Here is a 14,356-nt window from a genome sequence, read left to right as displayed (position 1 = left end):
AATGGATGACTGGATGGATGGGTGTCAGCGAGGTAGAAAGCATCTGAAATAAGGGGGAGAGTGGCCTTTCAGATCCTTTTAACAGAATAAGAAAAGCATGTGTACAATTTGCTTCAAAGAAAAAATCAGAAAAGGAGGGCAAAAATTAAATTACATTTAAGATACACACAGCTACATGTAGAGGTATGTACAGCACCTCTTAAGGTTCTTAAGGCTGGGTCATGGTGGTGAGTTGTTCCTTTTTTCAAGCTGCCTTTGAGTTACTTCACAATGATTTTACATTACCTTTCAGCCATGATGGAAGGCTGACGACTTCTCTGAGATTAGCCTGTGTCATGCAGTTGACTGGCTGTGGTCACAGCATAGCTCACAGCAGCTGGATGAATACAGTTAGTTAACAGAGATGGGCTCGACACTGTTATTACACTAACACTGGCACTGCTGAGGATGATTGAGACAGGCTATAGCAGGGATTAGAACTGGGATGGTGCTGTCGATTGGGACTATAGCCATGCCCGCGCTTCAGTTTTTATTATTCTGATTGTATGCAGTTATTCATGATGTTTAAAATAGCATGAATACCATATCCACAACCACAGCTTCACCCAGCAGAGCTGTGCAGTGCAGAAGAGCACCTACAGCTACAGTGTATGTACTGTACACTGTTGGAGCTCTGCCTTTTTAAATGTGTCATCATCTCTGTGTTCTCATCCTCTCTCTCTAATACATCCATGGTTGTACTTAACGTGATTGGACATACCGCTTTGGATTAGATGGGATGACAGAATTTGATTCATTTGATTGGTTCAAAGACACAGTTGAAATCCAGTCCAACAGCACCGCCACAACCAACAGTATACATTAAATACTGAAGATGCTCTGTCGCTGTAACTCTGTTCACTGATTTATTTAGTGTTTGACTATTAGGCTCTAATGCGCTCAATTAAAATCATAACAACAGACACAATCAACAGTCCAATCACAGCTACAGCCTGTCTCAATCAGTGTCAGCAGTAGCCTGTTATAGTCTAATAACACAGTGGGGCGAACTGGCTAGTTCTTAACTACAGTAACTGTATCTAATTAGCTGCAATTGCTACTTGCTGCTGAGCAGACACAGCTGAGGATGAACCAATGGATTTATTATGGGAACCAATTTGCTGTGTGGCCATAGCCAGTGGTGGTCCACTGCATGATATCGCATGTTATGACAGATGTCAGGCTTCTATTCTGGATCAGAGGGAATGCAAAAGTTTTGCAAGGTAATGCAAATATACAGTAGCTCAGAAAGAAAATCATAATGACCCTATGTGGGTTCTGTAGGTATGAACCTTTTTGACTATTAGTATGTTCTGATGAAGCTTTGATGCTTTCTCAAATGAGATGCTTTGGTACTCAGTAATATTTATTGTCTGCCAAAATAACAGCTTGTGCAGCTCTTTAACATGTGGACAAACATGAACTTGATTTTGCATGTAGAAATAGTGTCTTTTTTTACATCACAATGAGATGGTTCTCAGGCAAAATATATGGTGCTCAAATTCTAACATCAATATGAATTTACAGTAACAGGAAGCAAGATTTGACTTATTTGACGTATTGTATTTCCTATTCATATTTAGCCATTTGTTGAGAAATGGGTGTATATATATATATATATATATATATATATATATATATATATATATATATATATATATATATATATATATATATATAAACAATCACTCATCCAGTGAACCCCACAGTGTGTACGTTTTCACTTTTTCAGCTGTAACCAGAAGCAGCAGCTGGAGTTGGAGCAACTGCACGATGACTACGAACGTCTCAGGAGCCAAGAGCATCACAAGAGCCGACAGCTGGAGGAACTGACGTGAGTCTCTGCTTTACTGTCCTGGCTACCTTTCAAACACTTCCCCATATGGACTCCCAGAGCACGCTGCCTCTTTTGATTCACATCATCCTTTCCTCTCTGTCGTTTGTTTTGCTTTTGTTTATTTCTTTGCCTTTTGCTCTGAAGCTCTCACTCTCTCGTCATTCTATGTAAAAAAAATCATACAGATTCATACTTAAATTAGCTGGAGGCTAACAATTTCAGCTCACTCTTTGCCTCTTCCTCTTTGTCTTTCTCTGTATTCTTTGCATCTCCATTATGGGGTGTTGGAATAAGGCAGCAGCTGGCTGCTAATAGGCTTCTTTCTGTGCTGACCTTTGCAGCATATTGCATCAGATGGCAGATGGGTAACAGCCCATGAGTGGGGCAGCCAGTTCATGCTGCATTTGTTCTTTATTCATGAATTATTCTGGCAAGAATATGGTAATTATTTGGTTAAAGAGAAAGCAACTTTCAGTTTTCCATTTGTTTGTCTTTCTACTGGCTGTAGATTTCTCCATGAGCGACACGAGCAGTCAAAGCAGGACCTCAAAGGGCTGGAAGAGACTGTTGTAAGTCATTATTTGCTGTCCCTAGCACTTGTTTCTCTTATAGGCCATTTACACACTAAACACTGTGTTCCCTCTTTCTGTTACTCCTTGTGGTGTAGGCTCGTGAGCTCCACACCCTGCACAACCTCCGCAAGCTTTTTGTTCAAGACCTCACGACTCGAGTTAGAAAAGTAAGCAGGAGGAAATTAGACTATAACTGTGCAACTGGCTGTTTTGAAACAATATCACTTGTAATTGCATTTTTCCCCTTTTTTTCTATAATACTAAGAGATCTCTGCTGTTTCTGTTGGCAGAGTGCCGAGATGGAGCCTGATGATACTGGAGGATATATCACCCAGAAACAGAAGATTTCCTTTCTTGAAAACAACCTGGACCAGCTTACAAAAGTTCACAAACAGGTAACAGCCAGGAGATATAAAACCATAAAGAGACATATAATATTTTACCTGTCCACCACTCCTTTAAAATTAGGACAAATAATGCATGTTCCTTGGCCTGGAATTTGGATATGCACTGCGCAGTGGCGCAGCGGTAAGGCAGAAATGTCTTAGCCAGATAAAATGTGAGAGGAGAGAAAACAGAGTGAGCCAAATTAAAATACAGAGCAGTGTGCACTGTTTGTCATTGCTCTCCTATGGGCAAAAGTTACGCTAGCATCATCAATCATCTCACTATAGCAACTTCACATGAAAGTCTCCTTGAAAACACAACAGCAGGAGCTGTTAAACCATGCTACCTTCAGGGAAAGAGTGGCACACAGCATAAAACAGTCACTCAGATTTGATAAACACAAATGAATTCATCATCAAGCAGGTGCAGACAAACAAACCTTGTCGTTGACTGACACACACAAAGTCTAAAAGTGCAAAAAAGACACACATCATATTTCTCTGTAATATTTCTAAATGCACAGCGGAGGGTGTGCTAAATGTTCTGCAGACTGGCACATGTACTCACGCTGGCAGACTGGTGAGAGCTGCACTGCAGCAGTTTGTCAGGCAGAAAACCAATCCTTAAGTGGCTGCTGGGATACTCCTTCCCATCCACCACCTGCAGATACTGGATTGAAAGAAGAAAGTCATGGTCATAAATCAGAAAACTCCCAGTGGAAAGTGATAAGGCTCCCAAAGACAGGCAGTGGACAGCGTATCAGGACCATGCATTTCTCTGCAAAGATATAATAATGTCTGTCTGTCCATCCATCTATCTGCACACACACAACTGTCATTGATTTTTCTTATAACATCACTTACCTCCTGTGGGAATGCATTTTATTTTATCTTTTTAAAATGACTCGCCTCCAAACAATAACCTAGTACCACCAAGCCTCATGTGGATCTATTGAATTCCTGAATCCTTTGCTTGTTGGATATAGTAACTTTGCCGGCTAAATCCATGGCTCCTGTACTCAGTACCTCTGCAGGCTATAGATTAGTTTGCATGATCACGTAGCAGAGTCTGTGTCATTGGATTTTTCATGTTTACCTTTCCTTCTTATCGGTAACATGCTGTGCGCTGCAGTTCAAAAATAGCTAATTCATCAATTAGCTATAATCAAATGTTTTAATATCAAACAGTGTAGTAAAAACTATGGAATGACCTACCTCTGCACATTAGACAGGCCTCTTCATTTCCTGTTTTTAAATCTCGTCTCAAAGCCATCTTTTCTTGATGGCCTTGCTGACTATTTTATTTTTTTTACATTTCTCTCTTCATTTTGTTGTTTTTAATTATTTATTTATTCTAAGTGTATATATCACATAGCTAACTGGTAAGCTGATTTGAGCAGGTGAGGCTGCGTTTGGAAATATGTAAATGCTGTATACTTTCCTAATATACCTCATTTCTTATTTGTGTACAACAGCTGGTACGTGACAATGCAGATCTTCGCTGTGAACTTCCAAAACTGGAGAAACGTCTTCGGTCTACAGCTGAGCGAGTTAAGGCCCTGGAGGGTGCACTCAAGGAGGCAAAGGAAGGAGCCATGAAGGACCGACACCGCTACCAGCAGGAAGTGGAACGAATTAAAGATGTAATGAGGGCCCGCAATATCTTCCGCCGGCCCCATGCTGCACAGATAGGTAACCCACAGTCACTCACTCACTCGCTCACAGATTTAACCATTTCAGTATAATTGAACAGCCATTGATCCAAGCACTACATTGCACATCTATGTAATCAGATGAAATGATAAAGCAGTGTCTTCTAATCTGAAGGAAGGAAATGATCCAATACATCCATCCATTAAAATCCAATCTGTGGATATTAGCACGCGCCAGTGTTAGTACTTTAATTCTATGCACAACTTCTTTCGTGTTCCTTCCATTTAATTTAATGTAGACACAGACAACAGTTTCTCTCATTTGCTTAAGTACATTCGCTTAAACAATACGTATTATCGTCCTGCTAATTTATAATTTATAAATTTATAGTAAGCGACACTCACAAAACACCCATGTATAAAATTTATCAACCAGTGCAATATGAACCAAGCAATTATGCTTATAATTGTGTCAACTGGAAATTCTTTTACTTTATTTTATGCAAATTTGACTCTAAATTAGCCAGTAATAGTCTAATTTTCCCTGCAGTCATCTGAATAATATCCATTAAAATACATGTTATGCAAACTCTTATTTCTATCACAAGTAGGACTCTTGTAGTAAGTGTAGTTACAGTAATATAAATCAAATAAATACAGTGGAAAGTATTATAAGGATTATTTTAAGTGAAATGAAACAGAAGAATACACCAAGCAGCCCCAACAGTAAATCCTTCTGGTGGTTTCAATGTTGTGGTCTACAGGAGTCAGCACGTAAAATTTAACCAAGGCCATGATTGACAGGTGTCAGAACACCGCAGACAGGTCCAGGTCACCTCCACCACTTCCACATACGTTATATTTCAACATTTATCTGACTGTAACATTTCATCTACCTCATATTAGATTTTTTTTTTCCACTTTCAATGAACTGTGAAAAAATCTTCTGGGAGTTAAGCAAGCATCTCTTTTCATATCTCAGTTGTGATTCCTCACAGGTAACATCCATTTCTGGGTTCCTCTTCCCTCACTGCTCTGCTGTATGTGATTTTCCTCCCATCCCCTTACCAGATTGCCATATTTTTCTATTCCTGCATGAGTGAGCTGCTGTCACTCAAGTTTCAAAATTTCAGTGGCAATCTTGTTCTAAGTTCAGGAACTGAAACTACAGGAGACTCAGATTCACCACAGTGGAACATATAAACAGCTTTGAGAACTGGCAGAAAGTAAATTCAGTAACATATCTACCTAACACATCATGTGTCAGCTAAAACGAGAGAATATTTCTGATCATGCCATCGTGCTTTATGGAATATTTTAGCTTCAAAGCATATGACAGCTGGCTTTAACATTATACATGGACGAGCAGTAGAATCCATTCTGATCACTAACTCCCTTCATCGCTGGTTAAATTCTAATTCTGTGTGTGAAAATGAGCGATTGATTTGAGAGAATAATGATCTTCATGCAAGGATTATACCGAATCAATTGAGAATGATTGTGAAATTATGCTGTTAATTTATTTTTATATTTGAGTCAAATTAAATGTGTTGTAATATGCCACATGAGACTGTGAACAACTACCACTTCAGGGCTAAACAAATAGATTTTGTCTTTTTTTGATGAATGGCTACATCAATAGATCAATCCTTTGTTATTGCTTACAGCTAAGCCTGTGCGTCCTGGCCACTACCCAGCTTGTTCTCCAAACAACCCGTTCTTCATCCGTGACTGCAGCGATCACCCGACTGCCTTCTCCAGTGCCGGTTTCCACAACAGCAACAACCAACAAGCAGCCATTCCTGCAGCGTCAGAGACGAAGCACCAGCTCCCTGAGGCCAACTCCAACCAGAACAGCCCCTCCAAACAGCTCCACTCCCAAAAAAGCGACGCACACGACAACGATGTTCAGAACAACATGTGAGTAAACAGAGTCACATGTGGAAGAATGTGTGTTGCAGCATAACAGATTAATACACTATGTGTGATTAAAACATACTCTTGTACTAAACTCACGATAACTCACAGCTCACTTACCAGCTTTTTGAGTATTTTGCCACAGTCAGTTCTGACATTGGTTTATTATTGTTCTGTCCAAGTGAAACCTCCTCTCAGCTTTATTATAATTGTATTTTAAATACTGAAATAAACAACCCCTACAGTTATATTGACATGTGCATCCGTTTCTGCTCTTTGCAGGCTTCCAGCTGAACCAGCAAGCCAAGCAGACAGCACTGCCGAAATGCTCGATTCAGAAAACGGTGAGCCACATTTGGATAAAGCTCGTTAAAATAATGAGAAAAATTACAATGGTGATCAGCAGGAATAAAGTCGTTTAATTTTATTACTTTTTTAGGGATTGCCATTATGCAGCGGTACCATCCATTATGTTTCACTGTTGTTTTATATACTCTTACAGAGTGCTCGCTGTTAAACCAGTTTGGTGATTGCACTGCTGCTATGATAACAGTTCCTCCCACTGCTTTCTTCTTGCTGTCGTTTTTATGTGATGGGAGGGTAGTCAGTGGTCTTAAGTGTGATTCTGAGCCATTGGTGAGTGCGGTAAAGAGGTTCCAGCATAAGTCAACAGTCTTAGAATAAAGTCTCCAAATATTATTGGAATACAGATCATCATGTTTTAAAATTCACCAAGAAAAAAATTCAGGTCAGTTATGAGATACTGCCACTGCTCGAGGCTTTTGCGTGGATGTGTGTGTGTGCCGACGCGTGCGTGTGTGTTTCTCTGTGCCTATCAGCAGCAGACTCTGGAGGAGATAGATTAGGCTTGCAGTGTCATTACTCAGCCAGACAAATAGCAGACCAGACAGGCTGAGGGCCCACCTCAGCCTCTGACCCACTGATGACAGTTGTAGAGTTGTATGACAAAACCACGACTCGTCAATTCTCCAGAAGTATCAATAAAATTGAGAAACAGTGTTACAGCCAATATATTAATCTGCTGGGACTTCATGTGATGCCGTTTTTAGTTTGTTTTCAGCGTTGCTAACTAGAGCATTCTCTTGAAATTACTGATATTTGTCTCTTATTTTTGGAATATAAACACTCACAGTTAATACTGGCAGCTGTTCAGATGCTATGAGTCATTCTATGTAAATATTTGCAGTGTTAAGACCAACCACACTGTTAGATTATTTTTTTTAATTGTGTTAATTTTGTTTTGCATATTTGATTTAGTGCTTGAGGCTATTCTACATTCCAACCCTTTCCAGCATCATATATTTACTTTTTAGAGTCGTTAAGGTGTCTGTCCATTGAGGTCCCCTTTGCCCTTTACAGTATTTATGAGGATACATTTTTATTAAGTATCAAAATATTTTTTTCTATGTAAGAGATTAAACTCAGCAGCCTTCTAATCCAGTCAAGCGTGAAGTCCCTTGATAGTAGCCAACTCATCAAACTGCACACAAATTAACTAAACTTACTTCTATGAATAACAATGAGTAAATTCAGACAGACTTCATTTGCTGCACGTTGAGCAACAGCTGAAACCTCCTGATATGGCTGGATGTCAATATGCTGTGTCACAAAAAAGCTGATTTCTTCTCTTTTTTTAAATCAACCCCTGTCAGGTTAGAGAGTGTATTGTGTTAATACAGGTCTAGTACTATAAGTACATGGAGTTGTTATTGTACTCCACTGGATGTAACTATGATCCTTGACCTGCAAATAAAGCCTTTTATATATGAGTGCTGTTATGCTGCACTAGTAGTCTAGTGGTTTTTGCATGGAAGCTCTCTAGATGGGAGCTTTGTGGCACTTTGTTATTATTATTACGTTATTAGAATAAAATCATCAGACAAAGGGCAGCATTTGTCATCTTTCAAATTGTGTAAAATGACCCATGTCTACATCATCTTGGCAAACGACCTCTGGCAGTTGCACACAACATCCCCTGTAGCTTAACAGCACCACTGGTCATTTGTTCATCCAGCATGAAATTACTTATGTTTATGTTCATAAACAAATCTTCTAATACCATTGTAATACTAACAGAAGTATTGGTTTCTTTTTTCAGAGACTGCTATTTTGCACTGACTCTAGTGAATTAGCTGTACTTTGCACAGACCTTCCCGTATCATTACTAGAATTTGATGGCTATAATCCACAATATTACAAGTATAGTCATCTGAACATGCATCCTTGCTTTACTGACGGAGTCACCAAATCAGAAAAATGCTCAGACAATCTGTCTTGTCTTTTTGTCTATGGGGATTTGAGGAAGGTGCTTGTTCAAAGTCATCTATTTTCACTGGCTTTAGGCTGTTTCAGTTAAACCCAGGTGCCCAGGTGACAAATCCACTCCTTCCTTAATTTACACACCACCAACCTCTCTCACTGTGTACCTGTCTGCCTCCTCATGCAGCTCTTTCTGCCCACAGGTAACACCACAGATATCAATGACAACAGGTAAGACTGGTATACCATATTGAATTTTTGCTGAACACATCCTGCTATTTTTTTTTTTTTTTTTTGTCTTATTGCAGGTTGTAGAATCGTTTTAGAGTTTATTTTGGGGCTTCTGTCATGCTTCAACTAAAGATCCTGTAACAGATGATTAGCTGTAAATTACTCTCAAAGCTAGAAGGCATTCACTTAACAGCTCGTGTATGTTTCATAATAGTCAGTTATAAAGAATATGTTAAAATATGGCACTGCTACATTCACCATGCATGCAGCGATCCTTCTTGTGCTTTAAGGCCAATTACTATAACACCACTGATTTATTTCCCTCACTGCTGTCTCTTTCTGCTCCATCGCTGCCCCCTTGTCGCTGTCACTGCTACTGCTGCTCCTGCTGCTGATGTTTCTGGTAATGGTGCTGCATCCGCCTGGTGTCTGGTGTGTTGGGTAGCATGTGTCTCAATGTGAATTCTGTGTCCAGAATTGATGTCTGTGACAATCAGGCTGCTGCCAGTCTCCACTGCCTGCAACCAGAATCTTCAGCCAGCTAATAGACCTGACAAGGTAAGAAGATAAAAAACAAAGGTACTCTTTAATGAGCATCTGATTAATTTGTTGCAGAACACAGCTGCATAAGTCATGGATCCTCAGTCTGCACTCAGTCTGCAATAGTTCTCTAGTAGCATCTGACAAACCAACCTGGAAAATGAGTTTTATAAGTATTCTACCATAGGCAAACAAATAAACAGAGTAAATCTTTGACATGTAGTGGAAAAAATATGTGAATATATAATAGTAGCTTCTTTTTCTCAATTTGTATTTATCATTCTACAGTATTTATCATCTGAAGAGCTGCATTAACATCGTACAGCAGTAATTCTGAAATTACATCAGATACAGTTACACAATAATGATCAGTCATAATGCACTGTAATGTCTGATGTATATCTAGACATCACTTTGACTTCAGAGACTATTGGACACTGCTGTAGTGTACTGTGAAATACTTTTCACAGAAACACCCAACAAACAGTATCTGTCCTGGAGCTGTGCTTTTTCCTTTTTTTCTTAAATTAACTCATTTTATATAAATGAAATGATACATATGAAAATTATACAATTTTATATAAAGAATATTGCTCTGGGAAAAAGTAACAGGACAAAAAGGAAATTCAATTTTCTCTTTTGGATTTCACCTCATCCCCCTTTGTCGAGTTTTATTTGGTTGACTTTACATATTTACAGTGGCAAGATCTTCATCTAAGTCAAGAGTATTATCATATATAATGTGCCTAAAATAAAACAAAAGACATTCAGATCTTTTATGTTTTTTTTTTGTTTGTTTTTTTGTTTTTTTGAGAACAACCATAAAACCTCATAGTGCTAGTCAAAAAATTATGTGAACCCTTGTAATTACTGCCCCCTTTTCAGTAATAACCTTAACCAGCCACTTCCTGTAGCTGTGGATCAGACCTGAACATCGGTCAGGAGGAATTTCAGTCCATTGTTCCAGGCAGAACTGCTTTAGCTCTGTCTTTATATTAAGCAGCAGCTTCCTGTCATGCCTTCCAATCTTTGCCTGTCTCTCAGGGTTGTTTCTTTGCCTTATTAATGAGTGTTTGTTGTGCTCTTGGGGTAATTTTGACTGGCTGCCCACTTCTTGGTAGAGTAGCCTCAGTCCCAAAGTGTCCCCATTTGTAGATTGTTTGTCTAACTGTAGACTGGTGAGTTTCTAAAGTCTTTCACATCGCTTTGTAACCCCTTCAAGCTTTATGTAAATCATCAATTCTTGATCGTAGATCCTCTGAAAGCTCCTTTTGGCGAGGCATGGCTCACATAAGCATATCGTTCTTGTGTGGAGCAAACTCAGAAAGCTTGAGTGGTTTTTGTCAGTCAAAGATGCTCTAGTCCACACATTCAAACTAATTTTCCTATTAGACTCCAGTTATGCTAACACCTGACTCCATTTAACTTTTTTGAGGTTATTATTTCAAGGGTTCACATACATTTTCCACTAGCACTTTTTATGAGTTTTTTATGGTTGAGACATCAGATTTTGTTTTGTGTTATTATAAATCACATTTTATGACAAATTAGTGCAGAAAACTATGATGAAATTTCAAAAGGTTCACATACTTTTTCTTGCCCCTGCATATGCATTATCCTGACACAATACTGAGATGCAAACCTTTTACTTTTCATTCAAGTGCTATAAATTGTACATAACTTTCTACAGCGTAAATATAAGTTTTACACAGAGTTGGGAATTTTACATCTCTTCTCTTGGAGTCTAAATTTGGCTCTGGAGTGCTTCATGCAGTTCCCAAACATAACTGTCGGTGAAGACACCAGAAATAAAATGAATCCAGACATGTTCCTTCTGGCGATGTTAGCGTGACTCACTGGCTGCTGTCTCATCTTTTGCTCTGCCAGTGTCTCTCAAATGTATCTGACTCTTGCGTTTTCTTTTTCTGTCCCTGTGTGTTCTTTCTCTCTCTCCAGGCGGACGTGAGGCTTACTCTGTAAATCTGCATGCAGCCGATCACCGTCCTCTCAAACTTTCCTTCCTCCCCAGCCCCAACCTGCTGAAAACAGACCTCTCATGTCCCTGCTCTTCCCCTCTGCTTGCTCCTTTTTAGTCCCTCTTGTACTATGATGTGTGGGGTGTATGTAGGTATCAGTTTGACAAGCACTGTATCTCAAATGTCTGATCTGGCAGCTTACCTCCATATTGTTGCTGCACGCACTTCCCCATGACTCTGAATAATAATAAGGGGCCACGAATAGAAAGGTGTGGGAAGAAAAGGTGCAGTACTGTAGGTAACCACTAGTGTGTGCTGTTTGACTCATTCAGAGAATCACTGTGAAAACACAGTGACACAAAACCAGGTTGTTTAAGTTTTCTCCTGTTTTTTTCTGCTTCCTTCTTCATTTTGCATGTGACATCATATTTCTGGTACAGGACAGAGTGTGTAAAATTGAAAATAAATCCTTTAAAATTAGTGTTTCAAGAATAAGACCTGCAATATTCAGTATGTTTCAGTTGTTGTTAGCAAATCTCATCATGCATCATTCTGTCCCTCACTATTCTTTGACTTCCCCTGTCTGTCTGTGGTTTTCAGCCCTGAGCTGAAATGCAAATCTGAGGATGCGAACCTTGATGCAAACAGACCAGAAATAGAAAAAATTCACATACTCTAGTAGAATGAATTAACTGATGGTTTTGGTCTTGTCACTGTATTTGTTGAAAACATGAAACACATAGAATATCATCAGACTTTTTCTTTAAATCTAGTTGTGAAATGTCTAGGTAAATGCCTAGTAATTAGGGAACTGTAAAAGGATTACCAGTTCCTCTTTCTGCATCTAATCGCAGTATGCATTTTTAGAAACAGTGTCAGTAGTCATAGTAACAGTATGGTTAATGTCTACTTACATGTAGGTCACTGTCGCCATGTAGACACAGGTAACACACGAAAAACATAAATCAGAATAAAACACACACACACACAGCTACAGTGTGTAGCTCTGCAAGACTCTATTTTGGTACCTTTGCAGGATTTGTTTTGAAAACCTAAATTCCATATCACAGTGTTTTCACTTTTTTAATTAGGGTATGTTAATAGTAAATGAAATAACCCCTTTTAGTTTCTCAAAGCTTCTGCATGTTTTGATGCTGGCACTAGCTCAATAAGCACATATAAGCTCATCATACTAAATGAGTTAGTTGGTTAGACCATAGTTTAACATAAAACATCCAGTGGTTAACTTCAGTCAGCACCACATTTCTGACGTTTGAGATGCATGACTTGCTTTAGCTACAAAAGCAATGTCTTCTACACAAAACTAAAAGACAAACACGTGAATTTTGATTGTTTTTGAAAGATTGACTGTGTGGTAGTAAAGAGACTTGTAAGCTGTAAACAAGCGCCTGTCAAAGATCGTGTGTGAGATATTCAGTCATTTTGTCATCCAAGAGCATGGCAAAAGTAAAAATACGAATTGTGTAGCAACTATTTTTATACTGCAAGTTCTAGTTCAGAATAAATATATATTATTTATCTTTTGCTCTATTTTAAATATTATTTATTTGCTATGTATTCTTTGTTTACTGTAGAGCAGTTGCTGTGTGTGAAGCATTTGTTTTCATGGTTAAATGTTGACACGTATTAGCTATTGTGCTAAATGCTAATGGTTTCCAGTGTTTTGTCAGTGAATGAATATGGGTGCATGTGTGCAGCTGCCCTTTGACTTTTCGAAGAGATGACTAATATTTATGAACCACCTCCAGACTGAAACCAAAGCTCTGATCATAAAGAGTCATTCAAAGAGGATCTTGCCCTATAGTAGCCTATATAAGCTGTGTTGGAGACATGAACCAAAGTTTACTGTAGGTTATCAAGAACTGATACAGCTCTGTCTTAACATAGATCATCAGCCAACAAGGTTTACGCCCTTTGACCCCAAACTACAGATAGATTACTTTGTTGCAATCTGAATTATCTAAGCAGATAATGTGTTTGTGAGAATGTCTGTGAGGACGCTGATGTCGCTCCACGCCGCCGCTCTCTGTTGACTCCCTGATCAACCAGTCAGGATGAAAGAGAGTGACAGTGGAGGGACCACAGACCGGTAAGTTTGTGCATTAGTGTATATAGTATGTACACTTTGGAGAAGAACCGTCCCCTAGGAGCAGTCTTAGCATTTAATGAAACAGACTAGTTTAGATGCTTTAGATTACCGCCTGCACATTACAGTGTGTATATATGTATATTATGTATTTTATACATATGGGGTACCAATAGTTACTGGGTACACACTAGGCATGATTTGATTTTTCTGCACTTATTAGTTATTGTTAGTAATAATATTAATTAACCCTTATAGTCATTAGTAAATACAAATTGAAATTGTAAAATACCAGTACTTACTTTCCCTCCTTAAACAACAAGTTTTTCCACACAGTAATTCAAACTAAACCCTGTATGTACAAAACGAACATGCTGTAACATGTGCAGTGGAATCCAAAGTGTTATTGACTTCTGTCTTTTCATTAAAGGTAGACTTAATATAAATTAAAGGAGCACTTTATCATATAATCTTTTTAGACCTTTTCTTACTATTCCTCTTCAAAACCCGTCAAGTATCTGATACAGTAGCTGTTCGGTTTGACTGTCTCGAAATTCTACAAAAAAAATTAAAAAAAAAAGGTTTTTGAACTTAAAAGACCTCAAGTTATCATTGAAGTTGTGTGTTTAGATAACCTATGGAAACCATGAGTTGAATGTGAATGACCTACTTTGTCAATCAATCAATGAAAATAGATATTCTTCTGACATGCACTGTGGTTGTATCCTGTAAACATGAGAATGACTGAGCATAGAATTTATTTTCTATGTCTGTTTTGCTCTGTTTGTCTCACTGATTGTAACTGAAAACACTCCTGTA

At 38.6% G+C, this 14,356-nt stretch overlaps 1 protein-coding gene across 1 annotated transcript in view; it reads left to right on the top strand.

Annotated features, from left to right (window-relative positions):
• Nucleotides 1-12,641, top strand: part of kif5ab (kinesin family member 5A, b) — a 50,386-nt gene extending 37,745 nt beyond the window's left edge. Inside the window, exons 20-29 of the mRNA XM_026347093.1 lie at nt 1,772-1,873; nt 2,385-2,445; nt 2,544-2,615; nt 2,739-2,843; nt 4,310-4,526; nt 6,154-6,406; nt 6,686-6,747; nt 8,887-8,914; nt 9,390-9,472; nt 11,411-12,641. Of these exons, the coding sequence (XP_026202878.1) occupies nt 1,772-1,873; nt 2,385-2,445; nt 2,544-2,615; nt 2,739-2,843; nt 4,310-4,526; nt 6,154-6,406; nt 6,686-6,747; nt 8,887-8,914; nt 9,390-9,459 (970 nt within the window). The 3' untranslated portion in view covers nt 9,460-9,472; nt 11,411-12,641. The remainder of the gene's footprint in view (nt 1-1,771; nt 1,874-2,384; nt 2,446-2,543; nt 2,616-2,738; nt 2,844-4,309; nt 4,527-6,153; nt 6,407-6,685; nt 6,748-8,886; nt 8,915-9,389; nt 9,473-11,410) is intronic.
• The last annotated feature ends 1,715 nt before the right edge of the window (nt 12,642-14,356 follow it).

This window comes from Anabas testudineus, chromosome 5 (genome assembly GCF_900324465.2).
Source record: "Anabas testudineus chromosome 5, fAnaTes1.2, whole genome shotgun sequence".
Lineage (NCBI taxonomy): Eukaryota > Metazoa > Chordata > Actinopteri > Anabantiformes > Anabantidae > Anabas > Anabas testudineus.
This window is presented reverse-complemented; position numbering and strand designations above follow the sequence as displayed.